Source organism: Geotrypetes seraphini, chromosome 9 (genome assembly GCF_902459505.1).
Source record: "Geotrypetes seraphini chromosome 9, aGeoSer1.1, whole genome shotgun sequence".
Lineage (NCBI taxonomy): Eukaryota > Metazoa > Chordata > Amphibia > Gymnophiona > Dermophiidae > Geotrypetes > Geotrypetes seraphini.
In genome coordinates this window covers 79,898,072-79,926,057 of record NC_047092.1, presented here as the reverse complement: position 1 = coordinate 79,926,057, position 27,986 = coordinate 79,898,072, and the positions used below count along the sequence as shown (strand labels likewise).

Below are 27,986 nucleotides of genomic sequence, written 5' to 3'. Positions count from 1 at the left end.
TATACCGGTTCCCGAATCATCGACTCTCTCTCTCGGTCGACTGTCGGCTTTCCCCGTTTAAAAACTTCTCAACTTCGCTCTTGATGTTGCTTGCAAGTAGCCTCGTTCCGTCTCTGCTGAGGTGGAGTCCGTCCTTCCTGAATAGCTTGCTCTTCCCCCAGAACGTTGTCCAGTTGCGCACGAAGTGGAATCCTTCTTCCTCACACCAGCGCCGCATCCACAAGTTGATTGCTTGCAGCTCCATCTGTCTCTTTTCATCTGCCCTGAGTACCGGCAGGATCTCTGAGAATGCTATCCTCTGTGTTCTGGTCTTCAGCTTCTCTCCTAGCATCTGGAACTGGTCCTTCAGTACTTCTCTGTTGTAGTTCCTGTTGCTCACGTCGTTCGTCCCCACATGGATCACCACTGTCGTGTCCTTTTCTTCCACACTATCGACAGTCCTATCGATGCGGCTCACTATGTCTTCTACCTTAGCTCCGGGTAGACAGGTCACCAGTCGATCCAGTCTTCCTCCCGCTATGTGGCTGTCATTGGGATACCATGAGGCTTCATCTATGTCTCAGAAACCAGCTCAGTCTTTTTGACCTGCTTCTAGAAACTGTTTTCTTTGGTACCAGTATAGCATTTTGGGGCTTCAAGGTACCGAATCCAGTTTTCTGTTGAGGCATCAATTCATTGCAACCGCCTTTCCATATTACTTCAGGAATCCACCATGGGTGTAGAGCCTGTAAGGTGGTATTTTCCTGTTGTCTGGACATTTTGAACATGGAAAACATGGGTCTTTTCTATACAAGGACTGCTGGAGGAATTTAACATGGATGTAGAGCCTGTTAAGTTAGATTCCCTACCATGTTTAAAAAAAGGGAAAGTAAGAAAAGAAGTGTCTGCTTTTGTGCTTCTACACTCTCAGGTAGACTACTTTCTTTCTGGACATTCTCTTTCTCCATATTAACCAATGTAGCTGAATAGTTCACTGCTTTATCCTTTAAGCAGGATTAACCAGGTTTTTTTTTTTTACCTGAAGCACACCTCCCACTGTATCATCAATGTTAATACAGTACTTTCCAGTATGCTCATACAATTATTTTGAAGTATCTTTCTCTATACATGTTTCTCCTATTGTTTAATGGACATTTATTCACAACACCCTTTACTCCATCTCCTTTTTTTTCTAAAGGAACCCAGAGGTTTGGGAGTGGCTTTAGGAGAGGAGGAGGCCACTACATCCTTTTTAGGATGTATTTTATTTTAGTACTCCAGTTTATCTCAAACAGAATCTCTGGACTGAAGGTTTCACGCATACGGTCTAAAGTTAGAGGGTTGTATATTCGAACATCAGTGCACACTATCCAAATTTCAATAGATTAAGATTATAATTCTAAACCTGTTCCTGCTCTGCATTCTACACAGGTCACATTCCTATCTTTCAGTTTTATTTTCAATCTCTAGGCCACAGGTGTCAAAGTCGTCCTTGAGGGCCGCAATCCAGTTGGGTTTTCAGGATTTCCCCAATGAATATGCATGATATCTATTAACATACAGTGAAAGCAGTCCATGCAAATAGATCTCATGCATATTCATTGGGGAAATCCTGAAAACCCGACTGGATTGCAACCCTCAAGGAGGGACTTTGACACCCTTGCTCTAGGTGGAGAAAATGAACATGTTCGGGCGCAATGAGCATATGCAAGTTTTTGTAGCATTGCATAGTACCATTGGTTATCACTCCAGTACTGAAACTAAGCCATACCTTTGTCACAGGTCCTTAGGTTTTATTTCTATCTTCTCTGCAGCATGCTAGGATCTCATCTAACATTGTTTACATATTGTGACCTCTAGACTACTCCTAGGTCACCTCCTTTTTATCTCTCTTACTGATAGTATTTTGTTCCTGTTAACGTATTACAGTCACGTCTCTTTGTAGGACACATTCCTGTTTTCAGTTTTCTTTATTCCTCATGAGAAGACTCAGAACCCCTCCATGGTGGCAGTGAAAGCCTGTAATCTTGATCCACCATCGGAATCATTCTAAATGACCTGGATGTCATTTTTTTTTTTTTTAAATTCTTAGTTGATGACCTTGTGTGATCTCTTGCTACAACCATTTCTTAATGGTTTAGCGGAGTTAATTTACTTCTTGCTTTTACCTAGAGAAGAAGAATTCGGGGCTACTGTGGAAGGGCAGAGTGGTTGGTCTGTTTGACTTTTTTTCCTACCATTATCCATAATAATAAAAAGCTAAGCGCGCATGCGCTTTTCAAAAATCGTGATTCCTGGTGGCGTGAGGTGTGCTTCTGTGTCAGCCTCACGGCGCCTGCACTAGCTGGAGGCACGTGACTGTGCATAAGACGCCGGCGATGCCTCCCTCCCGTTGCTGCTCCTCTTCAAAGCGGCCTACTGTGGTTTGCCAGTCGCTGTAGCGTACTTCGCAGGCCGCTCTCCACCTTCCCGACATGGGTTTGAAGAAGGAGTCGGGGTTGCCGCTACACGTCTTTCTACAGCCCCGTCCACCGCCATGAAGCAGGAGAACCTGCTTGACGATCTGGGCCAAGAGGTGAACGATGCAGCCCCAGCTCCAGTTCGAGGAATGGAGGGAGGGTAAGAATGGGAGGGGGGTGGAAATGAAAGGGGTCCATGGGGCAGGCAGGCATTGCACAACAGGGGACCAGGGGGAGAGGGAAAGGGGGCTGCTTTGGGGGGAGGGGGGCAGACAGCAATCATCAGGGGGGAACAGAAGGGGGCCACAGAGCACACAGGGGAGGGAGGCAGACAGCAATCATCAGGGGGAAACAGAGGGGGGCCACGGAGCATGCAGGCATGGCAAAACAGGCACGTGACAGGCAGACATTGCACAACAGGGGACCAGGGGGAGAGGAAGAGGAGGCTGCTTTGGGGGGAGGGGGGCAGACAGCAATCATCAGGAGGAAACAGAAGAGGGCCACAGAGCACGCAAGGGAGGGAGGCAGACAGCACTCATCAGGGGGAAACAGGGGGGCCACGGAGCATGCAGACATGGCAAAACAGGCACGGGACAGGCAGGCATTGCACAACAGGGGACCAGGGGGAAAGGGAAAGGGGGCTGCTTTGGGGGAGGGGGGCAGACAGCAATCATCAGGGGGGAACAGAAGGCCACAGAGCACACAGGGGAGGGAGGCAGACAGCAATCATCAGGGGGAAACAGAGGGGGGCCACAGAGCACACAGGGGAGGGAGGCAGACAGCAATCATCAGGGGGAAACAGAGGGGGGCCACGGAGTATGCAGGCATGGCAAAACAGGCACGGGACAGGCAGGCATTGCACAACAGGGGACCAGAGGGAGAGGGGGCTGCTTTGGGGGAGGGGGCAGACAGCAATCATCAGGGGGGAACAGAGGGGGGCCACAGAGCACGCAGGCATGGCAAAACAGGCACATGACAGGCAGACATTGCACTACAGGGGACTAGGGGGAGAGGGAAAGGGGGCTGCTTTGGGGGGTAGACAGCAATCATCAGGGGGGAACAGAAGGGGGCCATGGAGCATGCAGGCATGGCACAACAGGCACAGGGCAGGCAGCCATTGCACAACAGGGGACCAGGGGGAGAGGGAAAGGGGGCTGCTGTGGGGGGAAGGGTGTGCTGGGGCAGATATCAATCATCGGGGGGGAACAGAAGAGGGCCACGGAGCACGCAGACATGGCACAACAGGGGAAGAGGGAAAGGGTTGTGCTGGGGGGCAGAAAACAATCATGCTTTGCTCTGGGAGGGGGGGAGACAGAAGGGGGCCATGGAGAGACAGGTAGGCATGGCGCATCAGAGAAATACAGGTAGGCAGGGGGGCCAGGGAGAGACACAGACAGAATGAATGACAGACAGACAGCGTCCAAGGAGAGAGAGACAAAGAAAAAAACCCAGACAGACAGACATCTGCTCTAGCGCCCGTTAATGTAACGGGCTTAAAGACTAGTGCTTCTATATTTCTGTAGGAATTATAGTGTGCATTTCATCCTACTCATAGTTCCTTCAATGGGTTTGGGTGCAGGAAATGTTCTTGCACATTTCTCTGGTTTATATTTCTAAGTCACACACAAGACCTTATTCTGAGTCTACTTTGTTTTCTGGCTGGACCTCTGGTTTTAAGCTTCTATTCCAACTATTTTAGTTCTCCTCATTAGAGAATGACACGGTGAAAAAATTGGTCCCCGTCACCGCCCCGTCCCCGTCTCACCATCCTCTGCACCGCCCCGTCACCGCCATTCCCTTCACCGCCCCGTCACCGCCACTGCCACCCCATTCACCGCCCCGTCACCGCCACTGCAACCCCATTCACCGCCCCGTCACCGTCACCGCTGCATACATAAAAGCCTCAAACGGGTACGATTTTATATACTTTTCTTTATTTACGTATAAAGGAAACATTCTTTAAAACTTTAAAACTTAGTTAAATATTAGTTAATAACTATACAAAAACAAAACACGCAGAGAAAAAATTAATTAATATAAATTCTCAAAACTGACACATTTTGATCACTAAATTTAAAATAGTTATTTTTCATACAGTTTTTCAATCACTAATCTTCCACCATCCCTGGGGCTAGCAATGCAAAAACAAACACGACATGTACTTTAAATGCTTACAATGTTAGCCTACATGGTAAGTAGACGCGGCCGCTGTACCTAATCGCGGCAAAGATCTCCCTGCCGTGATTAGCATAGTGACCGCGGCTACGGCTGCAAGTCTCCCCTCCCCCCAGCGATCACGGCAGGAGGGCACCCAACCCCTCCTGTAGACCCCCCCCAACGGCCCTCCCGACAATCGCAGCAGAAGGGTACCCAACCCCTCCTGCCGGTCCTCCCAATGGCCTCCCCTAAGATCGCCGGCAGGAGGGTACCCAACCCCTCCTGCTGGACCCCCCCCCCCCCCAACGAACCCTCCCACCCCGGAACCCCCTTAGTCTTACTTTCCAAGTTGGACCGGACGGCTCCTCACACGTATGGCCAGCAGGCTTGCCTCCGTCCAAATGAGGCGGGCCCGCCCCTACCCTGCCCAACCCACAGGATCCTAGGGCCTGATTGGTCTAGGCACCTAAAGCCACTCCTGCTATAGGAGGGGCCTTAGGTGCTTGGGCCAATCAGGCCCTAGGATCCTGTGGGTTAGGCAGGGGAGGGGAGGGGCGGGCCCGCCTCATTTGGACGGAGGCAGGCCTGCTGGCCAGACGAGCGAGGAGCTGTCCGGTCCAACTTGGAAAGTAAGACTAAGGGTGGTGTTTCGGGATGGCGGGGTTTGTTGGGGGAGGGTCCGGCAGGAGGGGTTGGGCACCCTCCTATTGGCAATATAGGGGGCCGTTGGGGGGTGCCGGCAGGAGGGGTTGGGCACCCTCCTACCAGTGATCATAGGGGGGCTGTTGGGGAGCTGGCAGGAGGGGTTGGATATCCTCCTGCTGCGATCGTCGGGGGGGGCTGTTGGGGTAGGCAGGAGGGGATGGGTACCCTCCTGCCGCGATCGTTGGGGAGGGCTGGTTCTGTCGGCATGAAGGGCTGAGGGCGATCGTCGGGGGGGGGGGGGCGGGTTCTATTGGCAGGAAGGGTTGATCTGACAAATGAGGAGCACGGTGAAACACAGGTAAATAGCGGTTCCTAGAAGGGGGGACATTGGCCTGCGGGGACAAATCTATTCACCGTTTTTGCGGGCGGTGAAAGGATTTGTCCCCGCGTCTGCGGCGATTTGCTAATGAGGTCACCATAACCCGCAGCCACGCAGCGGTTCGCTGCGGGGATCGCTCCCCGTGTCATTCTCTACTCCTCATTTTGGTTTTCTCCATTGTGTACTTCTCTGTGCAACACTGAGGTTTTCTCCTGACTGGTTGCCCATTTCCTCTCATGTTTTCTGCTACTTGTGACCACTTTCCTTGTAGTACCTCTATTGTTTCTCAAGAAGATTCTGTTCAGCATTTCAACTCTGAAGGCACATTGCCTCTTTTCATTTAGTTAGGTCACTATCAACTCTATGGTACCTTCTTATCTTCAGTTGATGCCACTGGCCCAGAAGTAATTTCTTTGAATTTTTTGGGGTACCACATGGCTAAGCTCTGTTACCCATGATCGCTCTTCTATAGCAAAGAGGTACAGGAGTGGGTTTGTTAACTTTGTTTTTCCTGTTCGCCTTCTTGGTTGCATGTGTATTCATGTGGCACTTATTTACTACTTGGGGCCACATCTATCATGACTCGTTTCTCCATTCCTTATTTTTAATGGGATAAAATTTTATATATTTTGATTCCCAAGTTTCTTGTAATAAATTTTTTTTAATTATCAAATCAGCAGCATACAAATCAACAGTAGCAAACATCAATACAAAGCAATTACCGAGGATGCAACCTCATGGGATAAGCAACCAAACAAAAGATACACTGTAACTCTTCACCATATGGCCCAAGAAAACTCACCTACCCCTATGTCCCCCAGAATCCCCCTGAAGAAAACCTCCCCCACACCCCACTTTGATTCCCAAGTTTCTAACGCACCATTAACAGGGGACATTAGTTTTTAAAGTTAAAATACGAGGGTCATTTTATAAATAATGCACACTATTTTTTTAAATTTACATGTTTGTTTATTTTTTTTCAAGCATTTCTTTACAATCCTTCAATATAGTTTCCCTGCTTTGCAATGACCAAGTCCCAACGTCTGGGAAGCTTCATTATTCCATCCAAGACACTGTTTTTATTCAGTTGCCGAATGGCTCAGGTACCGGCGGAAAAAAGCTCTTCCAGAGATGCAAAACGAAGTCCATGCATAGGTTGTTTCAAATTTGGTGGACTCATGTCTGGACTATAAGGAGCAAGAGGTAACACCTCCCACCTGTATTTTTTTCAATGACGACATTACCTATGTGCGGGCGAGGATTGTCGTGAAGAATGAGTGGCCCAGCCAAGAGCAACTGAGGTCGGGTTTTGTGCATTTTTCTACACATTTTTTTACAAAAAATCACAATAATACACTGCTGTGACACTTCTTCCACATGGAACTTTGTTTAATGATGATGCCTTCATGATCATAAGCAAAAAATCATCATTTGTTTGACTTTTGATTGAGCTCATCGAAATTTTTTTGCTGTGGGGAAGATTGAGCTCTCCATTGGTTATTGAAAAACTACACAAATACAGCTGGGAGGTGTTCCCGCAGGCTCCCTACAGTCCAGATATCAGTCCACCAGACTAGAGAGTTGCGTGGGGACAGAAATCCCACCCGTCCCCGCCAAAATCCCACCCGTCCCCACGAGGAATCTCTCTGTCCCCACCCGTCCCCGTGAGGAATCCCTCCGTCCGCGCCCATCCCTATAAACTTCAGAAACAGTTATTTTATTTAATTATGCTACTGAATTAAAAGCTCTGGTAGAGACCCATTTACAAATAAGCAAAGACACTTTATTAATTTGGAAATATTAATTGGGAAGAATACATACTTTGTAAACGGGCTTCTACCAGAGCCTCTAATGTAAATATAAAATATAAATACTCAGATGATGAGGACCCCCAAGCTTTCAGCTGAGGACTTCCTCTGCAGTTGGCCAGGGGACCCTTTTGCTAAGCTTGGCAGGCAGCAGTAGCATCCCTGAGTCACAGATGCTGGCACCTTAGTGGCTCATGGATGCTGCCAGCGACTGCTGTGCTTGGTGGAGGGGAGTTCTGGCCATCTCTAAAGGAGGTCCTTTGCTGGCGATGCTTGGGGATCCCCACCAGCCATAGCAAGGGTCAGCAAGTACTTCAACACTGTAGAAATTAAACCAGAAATGCATTTCCTTTTCTTTTGAACACAATACAAAGGCATCTATTATATACATTTCCCAAAGCTAACATATTTTTGTCAATAAATTCAATTTTTTACCTTTGTTGTCTGGAAACTTATTTTTCCATCAAGTTGGTCCCAGTTTCTTTTTTCTGCGTTCCCATCTTCTGTAAATTCTTCTGTTGCTGTCCATTGGTTCCTCCTACCATGGTCCAGTATTTATCCCTTTCTTATCTTTCGTGCCTGCCCACCAGCCCCATGCTCACCATTTCTCCTTCTGTTCTATCACCCCTCTCTAGCACCATGCCACATCTCTCCCTCCATTCCCTTCACCACTATATCTAACATTCCTCCCTCTTGCATCCCTTTCAATCTGTCCCACTGTTCCCTTTCCACCACATTTCTCACTCTCATCTTTCTCTTCCCTATCATCTGTACCTCCCTCCCTTCCTATGACCAAAAATTCTCCTCTTTCTTCCATTCCCCGTGTGTACATAACCATCTCTCTTTCCTGCTCACAGACACATCCACGCCCAATTCTCCCTTTCTATTCCCTCCCCTACCTCAGCATCTCTTTCCCTCCTTTCCTCTCTCTCCAGTTCATGCCTTCTGTGTCCAAAAATGCATTCCCTCCCCCACTTCAGCATCTCTTTCCCTCCCTTCCTCCATCCTTTCTTCCAAGTTCATGCCTTCTGTGTCCAAAAATGCACTCCCTCCCACCTCTTCATTCGAGTCCAGATAACAGCAGGGGTTGGAGGCAGCCTGCAGCACGCTATATGTAGCCGACCCAGAAGGCTTCCCCCAAAGGTCAGAGCTGATATCAGAGGAAAGGCTTCGCATCAGTCTGGCGGCGGCTGAGGTGTCAGGTGGGAAAGGGTAGATACTGGATGTAGGAGGTGAGAGGAGACAGACTAGATAGAAAGGGGGAGGGATCCGACACACTGGATGAAAGAGGAAAGATAACAGACAAGCTGGATTGCCTGGGGAGAGAGAAAAAGACATGATGGATGTAAAGAAAAGGCAAGGGGAGGAAGACATTGAATAGTTGGGAGGAGAGGGGGAGAAAGTGGATGGAAGGGAGGAAAGAGAAAGATTTGACAGACTAAATAGAAGGGAGAGAAAGAGAAATGAAGCAGATGCTGGGCTGAAAGGGGGGAGAGAAAGATGGGTAGATGCTGGATGGAAGGGGGGGATAGAGAAGGGTGGATGATGGATGGCGTAACAGGGGGCAGAAAGGAGGAAGAGCGTAGACAAGCAGGAGAGAGAGGGGCAGATGCTGGATGGAAAGGAGAAAGAGAGAGAGGGCAGATGCTGGATGGAAATGGAGGAGAGGGAAGATGCTGGAGAGAAAAGAGAGAGAAAGGACAAATTCTGGATACAAGGGGAGCAGAGAGGGGAAATGCTGAATGATGGGAGAGAAAGATGATAGAATTAGTGACAGACTAGGAAATAAGAAGTGGAATAAGAGAGCCAGAGTGAGGGAAATAAATGGCAAGTTTTGGTAGTCAGAGCAGACCATCCAAGCTCACGGGGCTTCAGAAAGCTGGATCATTCTGGTAGCGGAAGAACAGTTTTCATCCTCGCTTGCTGCAGTCAAGATCCCGGCTCGCAGCTCCTTGCTGGGTTTTTGAACTTCAGCTCAGCAGCCTTTGGCGTCCACCGATCCCCCGCTCGTGCAGCAGAACTGGGCCCGGCAAAGTTAGCGCATTTCAGGTTTGTTCTAGGGAGTGGGGGGGGAGGATGATTCTGTCCGCCCGCTTTAGCCTGCACGTGACACCTCTCCATGAATCAGCAACAGTCCCTGTCACATAGGCATGGAGCTCAGCATGTAGGCACACAGTCTGTGTACCTAGGTGCTGAGATCACTGCCTACGTGACAGAGACTGTTGCTGCTGATTTGTGGGGACTCGGGAGCTCAGCTCAACACTGGACCCGGACCAGAAATTAGGTAGGCCTCAGGATAGGAACTCCGGGTCCATCCCCGTGGGAGTCCGCGGGACTGGGAGGGGTCCCCCGTGGGAGTACCGTTGACCTAGGGGAATCCCCACTGGATTCCCGCAATCCCCGTTCCCGTGCAGACCTCTATGCCAGACTTCGACCTTTTTCCAAAGTTGAAACAACTTATGCATGGACATCATTTTGCATCTCTGGAAGAGCTTTTTTTCTGCCAGTAACCGAGCCATTTCACAACTGAACAAAACCAATGCAATAGATTAAGTTCCTCTACAGGAGTGGAACCAAGGGTTTTACTCCAAGTATTTCCTGATACCAAAGAAAACTGAGGTCTTCACCCATTTCTGGACATCCGTACACTCAACAAATAGTTGAGGAGAAGTTTGAAATGATCTCTCTGGGAACTCTGTTGCCATTATTGGAGAACGACTGGCTCTGTTCTCTAGACCTCAAAAGAAGCATACACTCACATTCCAATCTTACCTGTCCACAGGAGTATCTTTGCTTTCTAGTGGGATCATGCTATTTCAAATACAAGGAACTACATTTGGTTTGGTGTCAGCACTGAGAGTGTTCACAAAATGCTTGGTAGTAGTGGCTTCAATCTTTCATGTATTTCCTTATCTAGATGACTGGTTAATCAAGGCCCCATTATCGCAACAAGCTCAGCAGGCCATGAATTCCACAGTTCATGTACTGGAGCTTCTAGGATTGGCAGCCAACTACTCAGACCTTAGAATTCATAGGAGCTCTCCTGGATACAACACAAGCTCAAGCTTTTCTTCCTCAACAAAGAATCGATAATCTTATCCATATATGTCAGAAAGCCTCCTTCCTTCAACGTATTACTGCACATCAGATGTTCTGGTAAATCCCTTCCGGCTTATATACGCAAGGTGTCCAATCCATTCCTGTGATCCAGGACTTGCAGAAATCCACACACTTTTCACCATGTGCTTCTACTACTACTATTAAGAGAGAGACAAAGCCCCCTGCAGTATCAATTTCTGCAAGAGATCCATGTAGAAGTCTTTCTGCTATGCATCTTTTTCTTATTTTTTTTTTTCAATTAAAGTTCGTTATCGATGGCTTGGGTGCCATGAGACCTTTTGCGATGGTGTACCAGAGGAAAGGAAGCAGATAACAGCTTCACAGAGAAACTTTGGTGACCCTGTGGAGCCAGCCTGCTATATGCCACCTTCTTCGGGCTCAGTCTGTTCCCCTGTCAGAGGTTTAAACGCGGGCCTCAGTTGCATAGAGAGGTTCCGAGGGGGTGGATGTTTCGGTTGGGGTTTGCCTGACTGACAGTCTGAAGACCTTGAAGCTGGGTCTTTCTGGAGCATATCTGAGACAAAATCCTTTTCCTCCATTCAGCTGTAATAAAGAGAACTGACAGGCACAGCACTTTAGTGACTGTGAGTACACCTCCATTATTTCCTATGGGAGTATTGGGGGTGGTCTGTAAAACGTGTTTTTAAGGGTTTCTGAGGGTAGGGATCCCCATCTCCACAAACCCTAAATTGCTATTTTTTATATTTGAAAATTGTTTATTTTTGTAGAGTAGGCGCAAATTCGCTGGCAACGGTCATCTTTTATTTTTATCAATATTTTTTTCTAAGCTTAAATTTTGCTTCAAAACCCCTTGATTTTGCTTAAAATCAGTAAGGATGGACTCAGTCCCTAATCTGTCGAGCACATGTTTGGATTGTGCTGGATGGATGGCAAAAAAGTGCCTGTGTGCTGCAAATAGCTTCAGTGGACTCCTGAGCAACGATAGCGATTCGGTGAGATCCGGTGCTGCCCCAGAATGTGCGTCTTCTCCGGATGTTGCTCAGCTCTTGTGGAGAGTGTATTCCAAGGACCCAACTCATTTGAAGTGGCAGGTAAGCGTGTCTCCTTCAAACCAGGCCTCTTCATTGCCAGATGTCCCTCTGTAGGGCTCCTCTATGCCAGCTATCACAGACCTAGATTGCCTTAGATTGCACAGGGATACAATGCCTGTCCTGTTTCCTGACACTGCTTCCATCCTAGATGAGGCTGATGCCCTCTTTGGGCCATTTCAGAGGGATATCTCTGAGAGTCTGGATCCGCAGGCTCTTCAAGTCTATATTTATCCACCAATTCATCACAGATGCTACGAAAGAGCTCAATTTGGAATCTCAACCCTCTACATCACAGTGTTTGGTCATGAGTCGCTCTAATGCTCTGACCCTCGTTTTTTCCAGCACATCCAGAGCTTATAAGCCTGGTTACAGTGCAGTAGGATGCCCTTGAGAGTTCTTTCTGGCTGACTAAAGTTTTGTTTAGGCTTTATCCTGTGCCTCCTGCTTTTCAGCAGTTGTTTTTTGGGGGGCTTTTTAGCCGTCCAAAGGGGATTCTGCAGTGGTGCAGGTTTCCAATTGAATGGCTCTCCCTAGCAATGGAAGTATGAGCTTCAAGACTGCCTAGCGAGTGGACATTATCTTGTAAAAGCTTTTTGATGTGACTTCCTTGGGTATCAAGGCTGGTTAGGCAGCCTCCTTTGCAACGCATGCATGTCGCAAGAGATGGTGCCAGGTGCCCTCTTCTGAGGAGGATGCCCGTCACCAACTGCTGATGGAAGGTATTGATTTTGTGGTGGAAGCCCTCTATTATTCCATATGAGTTCTCAGTAGGGTATCGATTTATACAGTGTCAGAGAGCCTAGCTTTATGGATCTGTCATTGCACATGTGATTCTATCTCTAAGATGACTCTGAGCAGCCTCCCCTTTCCAGGTCAGCTACTTTTTGGTAAAAATCTGGATGTTCTCCTGGCCAGCAGGGTGGATCACTGCCCTAAGTCTCTCCCTGAGAACAAGTCTGAGCATCCTTCAGGAGGGGTTCGAAGAACTTTCCATCCCTCCCACAGATTTCATCAGGATTTCTAAGGCTTTTCAACCCATAGATATTACCAAGGATACCAATCACATTACAATTCCACTCCAGACATCCACATGCATCAGAATCTTGGCACAGTTCCTGAGAAGTCACAATGTAATGTAATGTAATTTATTTCTTATATACCGCTACATCCGTTAGGTTCTAAGCGGTTTACAGAAAATATACATTAAGATTAGAAATAAGAAAGGTACTTGAAAAATTCCCTTACTGTCCCGAAGGCTCACAATCTAACTAAAGTACCTGGAGGGTAAGAGAGAAGTGAAAAGTAGAGTTAGACACCAGAAGTCCAGCAGCACTCCCTCAGATCAGGGGCTGGCTCTCTCGGTTTTGCCAAGAGTAGACTTGACTATCCTCTGATCAATGGGTGCTGGACATCATTTGGGAGGGGCGCAAGATACTCTTTTGCCTTCCAGTTTTGTTCCTAGATTCTCCGGCATGACAGCCAGAGGAGTCATAGGTTCGCATTACCCTGCAGTGTCTCTTGGACAACTGAGCGGTAGAGCCCATTCTGGGAAAAGAATCGGCTTTAGGCAGATTCTCCTTATACTTCATCATGTCAAAGGAAGGATCAGAGGGTGGAGTCCCATTCTGGTTCTAAAGGCAGTCAAAACTGCTGTTTCTCCAGGGGAGATTCTGTTGTCTTTGGATCTCATAGGAGTTTTCCTTCATATTCTGATCTACCTAAATCATCGCAGGTTTCTGTGTTTTCATGTACTTCAGCAGCATTTCTAGTTCACAGCTCTGCCTTTTGGACTAGCAATGGTTCCCCGCACCTTCCCTAAAGTCATGGGAGGTGTAGTGGTCTTCCTCTGCAGGAAGGGTGTACAAGTCCATCCTTATCTGTACGACTGATTAATCTGGGCTCCATCTCAACAGGAGTGTGAGTGAGCAGTGGAGATGGTGGTGTCTCTCATGCAGTGCTTGGGATGCATTGTCACCTTCAAGAAGTGTCAGCTGATGCCATTGCAGCCTTTGGAATATTTGGCTATTCAGTTTGACATGCTACAGGGACGCGTTCTTTTTTCCAAATCGCTTGGACAGAAGCTTCAGTTAACAGATCATGGATTTCTTGGCGCTCCAAGTTCCCATGACCTGGCATTCTTTGCAGATATTGGGGTCCATGGCAGCTTCCCTGGAAGAAGTACCCTGACTCAGAGCGCACATGCATCATCTGCAGGAGTCATTCCTCTCTTAGTGGTCCCCACAATGTTATTCCCTTCAGCTGCCGCTCCCCTGGACAGAGCCAACTCGCAGCAGTCTGCACTGGTGGATTCAGGGGGAAGCTCTCAGGTAGGACAAGCCTCTTCAGATCACGGAGTGGATCCCTTTCATGATGGATAGCAGCCTGGCGGGCTGGGGTGCTCATTGTGGGGATCGCTCAATGGAATCCATCTCAGAAGCGTTATCAATCACTCGTCTGGAGCTTCAGGCCATCCATCTGGCATTCAGGCCTCTATAGAGCACTCTGGAAGGGACAGTGGTACAAGTGTTTTTCAGACATCACCAAGGCAGTGGCATATGTGAATCGACAAGTGGGCACAAGAAGTACTCCCTTAGGCCAGGAAGCTCAAATGCTGTTCTGATAGACAGAAGTGCATCTTATGGTTTTCTCTCGGCTCAGTTGACATGTTCTGGTTCCAAGAAAATGGTCTCTCCCAAGAACTCATAGTCAAGCGCTTCTTCAGTCGAAAAACAGCACCAGGAAGTTTGGGCCTAGATGCATTAGTTCAGCCCTGGCCAGCTCACAAGCTTCTTTAAGTGTTCCCTCTGTAACCTGTGGCTGGCCGGTCATCTGCAGGATTGCGTTGCATTTAGGATTGGTGATCTAGTAGCTCTGGACTGGCCTCGCCATCTGTGGTATACGGATCGTTGGCTCAGAGAAAACGGAACCTAAGAAAAAAAGACACCCCTACTTGATGCAACTCCAGGCTTCAACAATAAAAATTGGCATCTTCGCTTTTGAGTTTCTTTTGAAACATCAGGAAATATTTGAATTTTCATACCAAGAAATTCTTTATGCCTATTGTTAGAGAATAGTTTCATTATCCAATTTTTAACAGGTAGAAAGCCACGGTAATTAACAAAGTTGCAGGTTTGGGTAATTGCTTATCTGAAGTCTCTATTATAGCTGAAATATCCATTTGAAGTTGTTGAACCTGATCTTGATCCTCTACCTGTTGTTCATTATCTTTACTAGGCAAATAGTATGCTTGTGTAAGAGGGAGGTATTGTTTCTTCAGGAACATTAAGTATTTCAATAAAGCATTTCTCTTGTAACTTTAGGAAAATTCAATAAACTTAGGTTATTTGCACAACTATTATTTTCAATATTTTCTCATTTCCTCCTTAGGTTCATATTATCTTTTATTAGAGCTTCATTAACTTGTTTTACCCCAACCAATACTTTATCCACTTTTGTTTTTGTAGTAGATAATTCCTTCTTAAACACATTCAATTCTCCTTTCTGTTCATTTGCTTTCTTTGGAGCTCTGTAATTTATGGGGTTAGGGAATTCCCTAACTTAATTACCAAATCCCACATTGAGTCTAAAGTTACTTCAGTGGGTTTTGTCTTTAAAAGGAACTTTTAAGCAGTGTTATAGAGTTCTCACCAGCCTATTTTTCTGCTTGGTTGCCTTGGTCCTCTTGCTCCGACAATTTTCCAATCGCAAAATCCCCATAGTTGTATTAACCTCCCGTGTAGGGAGTCCTGCCTCTTCAGACTTCCTTCGTGTGGGGTGAGCTGGCTCCCTGCAGCTGAGGAGGCGGGACTCTAATGTCGGGGCTCAGTGTAGCTTCTATCCCAGGGAGATCTGCCCTGGCATCACTCCTTGCCAGTGGCTCCAGCGGGTGATTCTCCGTCACAATTTGTTCCCTTTGCAAAATGCTCAGAAAATCCTCAATTGTTTGAAGAGGGGGATTCTCCAGGCGTCGTGAGGCTCCAGCAATGTTCTTTCCTCTCCTTTTCGGCATTATAGCAGGCAAAAGAAGACCCACAGCGAAAAAAAAAATCAGTGGAGTTTTGAGCGTCTCTCCAACCGTCAGACACTCGTGGCCATCTTGGACCCAGATTTGGGCCATTTTCAGTGAGAAAGGAGGCTCAGGCTCCCTCTTCATCGTGACCTACTCAGTCAGGGTCCAGTACCTATGGAGATCCCAGAGCACTTTGGTCTTTCGGCATTGCTCTTAAGCGCTCAGCCTTAATGAAGCAGGGATATTCTCATGTGGTGGTCTCAATGTTTTTGCACTCCAAGGATGGCTTCTTATGCCACATCATGGAAGGCTTTCCAGCAGTGGTATACCAAAGACCAGGTGGAGCAAGTGAGGGCTCCTATGCCAGTGGTTCTGGCCTTCCTTCAGACAGGTTTAGATAAGAGATTTGTCAGTGGCTTCCCTTAGGGTTCAAGTGGCAGGTCCTTTGGGTTTTTGAGTGCACAATGGTTCCAGTTCGCTGATGATCCAGATGGCGTTAGATTCATTTGCATTCTCCTTTGAATCAGCCTTTTCCTACACGGAATCTTAATATTGTTTTGCAGAGTCTTGAGGAAACTCATTTTGTGCTACTAAAAATTGCTTTGCTTTTGGATCTGTTGATCAAGTCTGTCTTTTTAGTGGCCATTGCCTCCACATAGCTCCGTATTTTGGATCTTCAGGCTCTTTCATGTAGAAAGCCCTTTCTGCAAATAACAAACTCGGGAGTTGTTCTCCGTTCTATTTCTTTTTGCTGAAAGTAGTTTCAGAGTTTCATGTCAACTTGGAAGTTAATTTACCTGCTTTTCACTCCATGGGGTCAGAATGAGAGGATCAAATCTTGCGCAGATTGAACGTGCAGAAAGTCCTCCAACGTTTGGAGAAAAACTAATGATTTTGGCCTTTCTGATCATCTCTTTGTCTTAACGGACCCTTCTCACCAAGGTAGGCCAGCCTCTAAGGCTTCTATCGCCATTGGATCCATATGGCCCTTTCATTGACCTACATTCCCACAGCAAGCAGCCGCCGGTTTCTCTCAAGGCCCACTCGACAAGAAGGATTGCTGTCTCGTGGGCAGAAGCTCGAGCTATTCCCCCAGTCGACATTTATAGGGTGGGTACTTGGTCTTCACTTCATACCTTTACCAGATTTTACTGAGTGGATGTGTGGGCTCATTCTGACGCTGTTTTTTGCGACTTCGGTGTTGCTGGAAACGAAGACGGAACGCTGATAGGATTGACGGTCAGTCTAGAGGAGGGTGTGTAGGCAGATTGATATGCTTAAGAGCAATAAATTCCCGGGACCGGATGACATCCATCCGAGGGTCATCAAGGAACTGAAAGGGACCATAGCTGAACTGCTTCAACTAATAGCCAATCTGTCAATCAAATCGGGAAAGATTCCGGAAGACTGGAAGGTGGCGAATGTTACGCCGATCTTCAAGAAAGGTTTGAGGGAAGATCCGGGAAACTACAGACCGGTGAGTCTGACCTCGGTACCAGGAAAGATGGTAGAGTCACTGATAAAGGACAGCATCATTGATCACCTTGACGGACACGGGCTGATGAGGACCAGTCAGCACGGTTTTAGCAAAGGCAGATCGTGTTTGACGAACTTACTGCACTTCTTTGAGGAAGTAAACAGACAGATAGACAAAGGTAATCCTGTCGACATTGTATATCTAGATTTTCAGAAGGCGTTTGACAAGGTTCCGCATAAACCACTACTTTGGAAAATTGCGAGCCATGGAATAGAGGATTAAAAACTGGCTGGAGCATAGGAAACGAAGTGGGGGTAAATGGACAATACTCGGACTAGAAGAGAGTCACTAGTGGGGTGCCGAAGGGCTCGGTGCTTGGACCGTGCTCTTTAACATCTTTATAAACGATCTGGACATAGGTACGACGAACGAGGTGATTAAATTTGCGGACGACACGAAGTTATTCAGAGTAGTGAAGATGTAGGGGGATTGCGAAGATCTACAACGTGACATAACCAGGCTCGAGGAATGGGCATCGACATTGCAGATGAGGTTCAACGTGCATAAGTGTAAAGTGATGCATGTCGGTTACAAAAATCTAATGCACTAATACAGGATGTCTGGGGCGGTATTTGGAGAGACCTCCCAGAAAAGGAATTTGGGAGTTCTTATCGGCAAGTCGATGAAGCCGTCCACGCAATGTGCGGCGGCGGCAAAAAGGGCAAACAGAATGCTAGGAATGATAAAGAAGGGGATCACGAATAGATCAGAGAAGGTTATCATGCTGCTGTACCAGGCCATGGTGCGCCCTCACCCGGAGTACTGCGTCCAGCACTGGTTGCCGTACATGAAGAAGGACCTACAGTACTACTCGAAAGGGTCCAGAGAAAAGCGACTAAGATGGTTAAGGGGTTGGAGGAGCTGCCGTACAGCGAAAGATTAGAGAAACTGGGCCTCTTCTCTCTCGAACAGAGGAGATTGAGAGGGGACATGATCGAAACATTCAAGGTACTGAAGGGGATAGACTTAGTAGATAAGAACAGGTTGTTCACCCTCTCCAAGGTAGGGAGAACGAGAGGGCACTCTCTGTAGTTGAAAGGGGATAGATTCTGTACAAACGTAAGGAAGTTCTTCTTCACCCAGAGAGTGGTAAAAAGCTGGAACGCTCTTCCGGAGGCTGTTATAGGGGAAAACACCCTCCAGGGATTCAGGACAAAGTTAGACAAGTTCCTGCTGAACAAGAACGTGCACTGGTAGGGTTAGTCTTGGTTAGGGTGCTGGTCTTTGACCAGAGGGCCGCCGCGTGAGCGGACTGCTGGGCATGATGGACCACTTGTCTGACCCAGCAGCGGCAATTCTTATGTTCCCTAGATGATGCCATTGCTATGGTATGTCGCCTTGCATATAGAATTCGGAAGGGACGTACCAGAATGGATGATTAGGTTCTTACCTTTAATAATCTTTCTGATAGTCCCTGGAAGATGCTATACAAACACACACATCCCTTGTTGGGTGGGTGTTTGTTTGTTTTTCTGAATTGCCTGCCTTTTTTTCTGCCTCGGTCTCCTTACAGGCCAAAGTATCTTCCAACCAGTAGACATGCCCTGTGGGGGAATTCGCTCTTATGTGAGTACCATTGTTTCCGATGTTTTAGGGTAGCCACTGATTTGTTATAGAGCCTGCATTTTTATTTAAAATACTGTGTTTTAGGGTGGTATAGAGCCTGCATTTCTGACTTACTAGTTTTTAGCCATTGTGTCTGCTGATTAGGTAGAGAAGGAAGGGGCTATGATTTACTACTAAGGTTAACTGCATTATCTTTGGGACAGTGCTGTGAACAAGGCTGCCCTGTGAACTTCTAAAAGCTAAGTTACTCCGCATTTCATATTCTGCTCTTTTCACTGTTTTTCAGCATTATATCTGCTTAATTTCTCTTCTCCCTGTTTCTTACTTAAAAACACAAAAAAATAAACCCTTGTCTTTCCTTTGTTAAATCGTATTTCCTCTTTCCCTTTCCCTTCATAGGAATAAGGGTAAGGCTTTTAGTCCCACCAACCCCAGGGACCACTTTTCATATATAGAGACCCAAATAATCAGGACTACTCAAATCAAGTCACTTCACAACCTATCAAGATGACCTTTATTCTATGCAATCACTGTGGTGCTTTAATTTCAAGACATACTATTTGGAGGCTTAATACTTGGTAGTATTAAGGAGGAGCTCTGCAAACTTAAACAGAAATTGAATACAATTAAAGCAGCTTCCATCACTCCACAAAATCATACCAACTTACCACCTCTACCTCAAAGAATAAAACAGCACAGGAATAAATGGGTCACAGTAGGCTCAGGAAGACTGTGACATGTAACACAGAAACATCCACCTTCACAAATATTAACTCTACAGAATTCCTTCGCTCCACTAGTGCACTGCGATACTCAAGAAAACAGAAGGGAGGTCGGACTGGAACCAATGAAGGTAACTCAAGAGAACAAGCGCACCCTAAGCACAAATAAAAAAGCCAAAAACAGAAAACTATTACTGTTGGGGGATTCCATCATCAGAAGCATTAACCTTGGAACACAAGGCGAGGAGACCAAAATAATGAAATGTCTTCCAGGATCCTCAGCTACCAGGAGTTCCAGGCAAATACAGACTATAATTAAGGAAGAAACTAAGGATTTTAACACTGATGTTGTTATCCATCTGGGAACAAATGACCTGGCCAACAACTCCACACTTGCGGCACAGAAAGCTTTTCGGGAGCTTGGTGAGGTCGTGAAACCTTTTGTAAAGACTTTAGCTTTTTCTGAAATACTGCCTGCATATGGAAAGGGAGAGCAAAGAGTGAAAAACACAGAGGACTTTAATAGATGGCTCAAAGCCTGGTGTCATCAAGAATGCTTCAGGTACATAGGAGGATGGGGAAATACATGGAAGGACAAGAAGCTATATTGCACTGATGGGTTACATATTACTACAGCAGGAAAAAGAAACCTTGCAGAGAAATTTAGACAATATTTTTCTAGGTATTTAAACTAGAAGGTGGGGGTGGTGTATGTACGAAGGACAATTATAGAGACCACCCTGGTAAAAGAAAAGATGTGATGATAGTAAAGACTGCAACATAAACAATATCAGCAACTCATTTCTTAGTATTGCAACGGAAAGTGAAACGAAACAAAAATCCATACGAAAAAGGAGATTATCGCTGAAAAATAGCTGGAAAGCAATGACCACAAATGTTCACAGTCTAAGCAACAAAGTTCATGATCTGCAAACCCTGATGTTAGAGGCAGATCTAGATATTGTCTCTATCACAGAGACATGGTTCAGTGAATCACATGGATGGGATGCAAACATACCGGGATATAATCTTTTTAGGAAGAATAGAGATGGTCAAAAAAGTGGAGGAGTAGCTCTCTATGTAAAGATCAATATCCAAGCGACTGAAATGCAAGGGACCTGGGGAGAGGAAGAAGCGATATGGATCGATCTGAAAAGAGAAGATGGAACTTCTATCTACATAGGTGTAGTCTACAGACCTCCGACTCAATCATAGCAAATTGATAAGGATCTGATTGTGGATATCCAAAAGTTTGGAAGGAAAGAGGAGGTTCTGCTGTTGGGAGATTTCAACCTTCCGGATGCGGACTGGAATGTTCTATCTGTGGAATCGGAAAGAAGTAGGGAGATTGTGCATGCCTTTCAAGAGGCTCTGCTCAGACAAATGGTGACGAACCCACAAGGGAAAAAGCGATATTGGACCTGGTCCTAACAAATGGAGAGAGTATCTCTAATGTTCGAGTGAGTGCTCACCTGGGAAGTAGCGATCATCAAACGGTTTGGTTTGATATAACGGCTAAAGTGGAGAGCGGCCGCACAATACTTAAAGACCTAGATTTCAAACGTACGGACTTTAATGCAATGGGAGAGTACCTGAAGAAAGAGCTGTTAGGATGGGAGGACATAAGAGAAGTGGAAAGACAGTGGTCTAAGCTGAAAGGAGCGATAAAAATGGTTACAGACCTTTATGTGAAGAAAATCAATAAAAACAAGAGAAAAAGGAAGCCGATATGGTTCTCCAACCTAGTGGCTGAGAAAATAAAGGCGAAAGAGTTGGCGTTCGTGAAATATAAAAAAACCCAAGAAGAGGAGAGCAGAAAGGACTACAGGGTGAAACTGAAAGAAGCCAAGAGAGAGATACGTTTGGCGAAAGCACAGGCGGAAGAACAAATGGCTAAAAATGTAAAAAAGGGAGACAAAAATTTTTTCTGATATATTAGTGAAAGGAGGAAGATGAAAAATGGAATTGCTAGGCTAAAAGATGCTGGGAACCAATATGTGGAGAGTGATGAGGAGAAAGCAAATGTGTTAAACAAATACTTCTTTTCTGTGTTCACAGAAGAAAATCCTGGAGAAGGACCGAGATTGTCTGGCAAAGTTACACGAGAAAATGGAGTAGATTCTGCGCCGTTCAAGGAGGAGGGTGTTTATGAGCAACTTGAAAAACTGAAGGTGGACAAAGCGATGGGACCAGACAGGATCCATCCCAGGATACTAAGGGAGCTCAGAGAGGTTCTGGCGAGTCCTATTAAAGACTTGTTCAACAAATCTCTGGAGACGGGAGTGATTCCTGGGGATTGGAGGAGAGCTGATGTGGTCCCTATTCATAAAAGTGGTCACAGGGATGAAGCAGGAAACTATAGGCCAGTGAGCCTCACTTTAGTTGTTGGAAAAATAATGGAAATGTTGCTGAAAGAAAGGATAGTGTACTTCCTTGAATCTAATGGGTTACAGGATCCGAGGCAACATGGCTTACAAAAGGTAAATTGTGCCAAACGAACCTGATTGAATTTTTGTTTGGGTGACCAGAAAGCTGGATCGAGGACATATGATAGATGTAATTTACTTGGATTTCAGCAAAGCCTTTGATACAGTTCCTCATAGGAGGCTGTTGAACAAAGTTGAAGGGCTGAAGTTAGGACCCAAAGTGGTGAACTGGGTCAGAAACTGGCTGTCGGACAGACGCCAGAGGGTGGTGGTTAATGGAAGTCGCTTGAAGGAAGGAAAGGTGACTAGTGGAGTCCCTCGGGGTTTGGTGCTGGAGCCAATCCTGTTCAATATGTTTGTGAGTAACATTGCTGAAGGGTTAGAAGGAAAAGTATGCCTTTTTGCAGATGATACCAAGATTTGTAACAGAGTAGACACCGAAGAGGGAGTGGAAAATATGAAAAAGGATCTGCAAAAGTTAGAGGAATGGTCTAATGCCTGGTAACTAAAATTCAATGCAAAGACATGCAGAGTAATGCATTTGGGGATTAATAATAAGAAGGAACCGTATATGCTGGGAGGAGAGAAGCTGATATGCACGGATGGGGAGAGGGACCTTGGGGTGATAGTGTCCGAAGATCTAAAGGCGAAAAAACAGTGTGACAAGGCAGTGGCTGCTGCCAAAAGGATGCTGGGCTGTATAAAGAGAGGCGTAGTCAGTAGAAGGAAGAAGGTATTGATGCCCCTGTACAGGTCATTGGTAAGGCCCCACTTGGAGTATTGTGTTCAGTTTTGGAGACCGTATCTGGCGAAGGACGTAAGAAGACTTGAGGCGGTCCAGAGGAGGGCGACAAAAATGATAGGAGGCTTGCACCAGAAGACGTATGAGGAGAGACTGGAAGCCCTGAATATGTATACCCTAGAGGAAAGAGAGGAGAGGGGAGATATGATTCAGACGTTCAAATACTTGAAGGGTATTACAAAATCTTTTCCAGAGAAAGGAAAATGGTAAAACCAGAGGACATAATTTGAGGTTGAGGGGTGGTAGATTCAGGGGCAATGTTAGGAAATTCTACTTTACGGAGAGGGTAGTGGATGCCTGGAATGCACTCCCGAGAGAGGTGGTGGAGAGTAAAACTGTGACTGAGTTCAAAGAAGCATGGGATGAACACAGAGGATTTAGAATCAGAAAATAATATTAAATATTGAACTAAGGCCAATACTGGGCAGACTTGCACAGTCTGTGTCTGTATATGGCCGTTTGGTGGAGGATGTGCTGGGGAGAGCTTCAATGGCTGGGAGGATGTAGATGGGCTGGAGAAGGTTTTAACAGAGATTTCGGCAGTTGGAACCCAAGCACAATACCGGGTAAAGCTTTGGATTCTTGCCCAGAAATAGCTAAGAAGAAAAAATTAAATTGAATCAGGTTGGGCAGACTGGATGGACCATTCGGGTCTGCTGTCATCTACTATGTTACTATGATGACAGGTTTCCGGTGGGTGCTTGTTTTACACAGCAGGGTAGTTCTCCATTGTTCCTATCTGTTCTCTTTGTTGCCTGTTTATTAATTATGTTCTTATTTCTTGCAGAGCAATAAAGACCAGACATTAATTATGTTTCCAGGGAGGTTCCTCCGTGCCCCCTACTTTGTTGTTGCCTTGTTCAACTTGGCTTTTTGATGTAACTGCAGGGGGCTCTGTCTCTCTCTCAGTAGTAGTAGGAGCACATGGTGAGAAAAGTGTGTAGATTTCTGCAAGTCTCAGATTGCGGGAATGGATTTGGACACTTTACGTATAGAATCCTTCGGGGATTACCAGAAGAAGATTATCGAAGATAAGAGCCTAATCTTTCATTACGTCTCCTAGATTACATGGCATCCAAAGTTCACATTACTCTGTTTGCATATCTACATCTCAGTGCCTTAAATGACCCTCTGCACCCAGTGGACTCAAGTCACCGGGGCCCTTTCCCAACCAATACAGGTGACCTCAGAACTTTGTCAATCACTTTGATGGTGGATGCTTCTGACCAGTCTGTCCAGAGGCTTTTTCTTCCAGTCTCCACCATACTAAAAGCTACTTACAACAGAAGCATCCATGCTCGGCTGAGGAGCCCACCTCGATGGCCTCCACCTCGATGGACTCTTGTGAGGAGTCCAAGGTGTTTGGACTCCTCACAAGAAAACTCTTCATATCAGTCTAGAGCTTCAAACCCTCTGCAGTTCCCTTCACACTTTCCAGGATCACCTTCAGAATCAAGTAGTCTTCATTCACAGTGTCTTGCCCACTCAGTCAATTCCTCACAATATAGTCCTCAAAGCAGTTTATCTGGTAGAAAACCAAAATGTCTTAGCAGACATGCTGAGCGAACTCATCAACTCATAAGTCTTTCAGACTCCATTAAGACTACTTGTGACAGATATTCTCAGATTGGGGGACCCCTGAAGTAGACCTCGTTGCTCCCCCCCCCCCCAATAACCTGAAACTTTTCTGTTCCAAACTGTATTACTCCCAATCTTCTGGATTTGGATGCCTTCCTGCTTGACTGGAAGTGTAAGTTTTTATATTCTTTTCCCTCCAATTCCTCTAGTCGGGACTGGTGTCAGCTATTATAGAAGCTTCAAAAACAAGCTTCCATACAGTGTTGTTACTGATTACTGTTTCAAATTGATCCACTTCACTATCTGGTATAATTCCACACACTAGATCCAATCACTTGTCTCCTTCCATCAGTTCTAGACTATCTCCTACACCTTTCCAATTCTGGTCTCAAGATTGCTTCAGTCCGGGTTCATCTGAGTACTATTGATGCTTTTCATTCACCATTGGACAAGAAACCATTATCTAAACACCCCTTAGTTTCTAGATTCAATAAGGGCCTCTACCATACCAAGCTGCCTCTCAAGCCTCCAACCGTTGCTTGGGAACTCAGTGTTGTGCTCTCCACTCTGATGAAGTCTCTCTTTGAACCTCTTGCGACTTCTTCTCTCAAACATCTGACTTGGAAAGTGGTCTTCCTCAGAGATCTCACATTTGCATGCCAGTTAAGTGAACTTCAAGCACTAGTATCAGACCCACCCTATACAACATCTACCATGACAGGGTAGTTCTCCACACACATTTGAAGTTCCTCCCGAAGGTCATCTCTGAATTTCATCTGAACTAGTCCCTAGTTCTATCTATTTTCTTTCTAAGACCACATTCTCACCTGGTGAAGCATCACTCCACACACTGGACTAAAAACACGCTCTTGTTTACTACTTTTATCAAACCAAACCTTATAGAAGTACCACTCAACTAGAGAATGACACGGGGACAAAATTTTCCCCATCCCCACAGGAACTCATTTTCCTGTCCCGGCAAGTTCTTTTCTTGTCCTTGCCCCATTCCTGCAAGCTCTGTCCTCATCTGCACAAGTCTCAAACACTTTAAAATCATAATTGTTCGAGGTTTGTGCGGTTAAGACTGAGCTTACAGGAATGGGGCAGGAATAGGTTCAACGATAAAACTTACAGGAATGGGATGGAGAAATTGAGTTCTTCAGGTACAGGGAAAAATTTGTCAAGGTGTCATTCTCTACACTCAACCTTTACTGCCATTCAACCCTAACAGACTTGGAGCTTCTTTCACCAAGAGAACCATCTTCACATGGCTGGTGGACTGTTTCTCCTTTGCATGTGCTTGGGCTGGACTGACACTTAAAGGCCATGTCACTGCACTTAAAGTTCGAGTAATGGCGACTTCAGTAGCACATCTTCATTCCACTCCTATTGAAAACATCTATAAAAAAGCCACCTGGTCCTCAAGCTATACCTTCACTTCCCACTATTGTTTGGAGAATCATTCCAGAAAGGATGGTCAGTCCAGCCAAGCAGTTCTATAAAATTTATTCTCTTCTTAAATACCAACTTCCCTCCAGTCCTTTTGGTTTTGACAGGCTCGTGTTAGTTGTCAGAAACCCTCTTCTCCTGGCAGCTTGGGAGTCCCACGTGTGAGAATATGATGCCTGCTTGTCTTCAGAGAAAGCAAAGTTACTCACCTGTAGCAGATGTTCTCCAAGTACAGCAGGCATATATTCTTACAACCCTCCGACCTCCCCTACTTGGTTTCTTCGCTATCTTACTGATCTGCATGTCCTACAAGATAATGTCAGACAGAGAGACACTAGCACACATGCAGTCTTAAAAGTTTTTAAAGTGACTACACTTTGACTGTCCATGCCAGGTTCCATGGATGACGTCACCCAGATATGAGAATATATGCCTGTTGTCCTCAGAAAACATCTGCTACAGGTGAGTAACTGTGCTGTTTTTTTTTCCAACATGAAAATATATCAAATGGTGTATATTTTTAAAATAACATTTGTAGGAAAATTTTGAATATATTATAAAGTGAATTTTAATGTAGCAGGAAAATATAATACCTTGGAACTTGTTTTAGTCATCTCTGCTTATTTTCATTCCTTTTAACAGATGCTAACATTTTTAATGTTGGTAAGACTGTCTACGCTTTGTCCAAGTGCTGTACTACAAAGGCTGGATAGACTGGTAGAGCCCTTGCGTGCCACTTGTACAACTAAGGTACTGTATTTAAATTTTAGTCTAAGTAGATTTTTGGGTGCTTTAGTTCAGATGTTTCTCTTTAATGTATTGAAACTTTGAATTCTCCTTTTTTCCAGGCATAACAGTAAGTTTGATTATGCTATCTATAAATGTTAAGTTTCAAAGTAATTGGCTTAGCTGTAATGATTCATATTTATTATGGGTTTGTCTGGCTGTCTCTGCTTTCCGTGTTCTAGAACAGTGTTTCTCAACACTCGGTATGCGTACCCTTAGGGGTAATTGAGCCACTTGTTGGGGATACATGATAGTGGCCGCCGCCGGGGATATTACCTGACGAAGCCGCCGCCAGGGATGCCGCCATCAAGGATCCCTTCTTCTTGCCCTCCACCCTCCTGTGGAAGCTGCTGCCAGGGATCCCTCCTTCCTGCCCACCTCCTTCCACAGAAGCCAACCCAAAGGACTGCCCTCCGATGTCAGAACTGATGTCAGAAGAAAGCCTTCTACGTCAGCGGGAGGGGGGTTCCCAGTTACCTCCTTCTACCTTCAGCGGCTCTCTTTGCAGGGACGCACAGGCAGCGGTTCACATACTGCACATAGCTGACCCAGAAACCTTCTCTCAGATGTCAAGAGTTGAAGTCAGAGGGAAGGCTTGTGGTCAGCAAACATACAGCGTGTGAATTTCTGCCTGCACATCCCTGCAACGAGAGATACTGAAGGCAGAAGCAAGTAAGGGAGAGATGGGGACATGATCTGGGACAAAGGGAGAAAGGAGGGAGGGGAAAGGAGCACGTTGGAATATGGCAGGAGCATGATTTTGGGATAAAGGGAGGGAGGGGCATGAACTCAGGATACAGAAGGAAGGGAGGGAGCATGAACATGGGATACTGAAGGGATGGAAGAAGGGAGCATTAACTTGGGACATAGGAGGGAGGGAATAGAAAGGGAGAATTGCTAGGCATGAGTGTGAGTGAGAGGGAAAGATGGCAAAAGGAAGAAAGGAAAATTGAGAGGAGTGAGGTAGAGATGCATGGGGAAGAGAAGGATGAAAGAGATAAATGTTGGTTGTGGTGGAGAGGGAATAGAGGGACAGATTAAAGGGGATGCAAGGGGAGGAATGTTGGACATAGATGGAGAGATGTGGCATTGTGCTGGATAGGGGTGATAGGAGAAATGGACATGGAGCTGGTGGGCAGTGGTGAAAAATGCACATGGTCCAGGGGATGAGAGAGGGAGAAATGTTGGATGTTAGCAGTAGAGGGGGTGAGAGAGATGCCTGAATCTCTCAAGACAGATGTACAGTGAGAGAGATAGGGAGACATGTTGCCAATTGGGGTGGAAGAGAGAGGAAGAAAAGTTGGACTCATGGAGCGACAGAGAGAGATGTTGGTTGGAGAAGTGAATGAGGTCTGGAGGACAGAAAGCGTGCAGGAGGCAGAAAGAAAAAAGAAATATTGGATGCACAGGCAGAAGGAAGTGCAATCAGAGACTCATGAAATCACCAGACAACAAAGGTAGGAAAAATGATTTTATTTTCAATTTAGTGATTGAAATGTGTCAGTTTTGAGA

The 27,986-nt window shown here is 46.0% G+C and overlaps 1 protein-coding gene across 2 annotated transcripts in view; it reads left to right on the top strand.

Moving 5' to 3' along the window:
- CAND1 (cullin associated and neddylation dissociated 1) overlaps positions 1–27,986 on the top strand; it is a 447,264-nt gene that overhangs the window by 415,804 nt on the left and 3,474 nt on the right. For both annotated transcript variants that reach the window (XM_033958594.1, XM_033958595.1), the window contains exon 14: positions 26,331–26,438. In XM_033958594.1, coding sequence (XP_033814485.1) covers positions 26,331–26,438 — 108 coding nt within the window. The remainder of the gene's footprint in view (positions 1–26,330; positions 26,439–27,986) is intronic.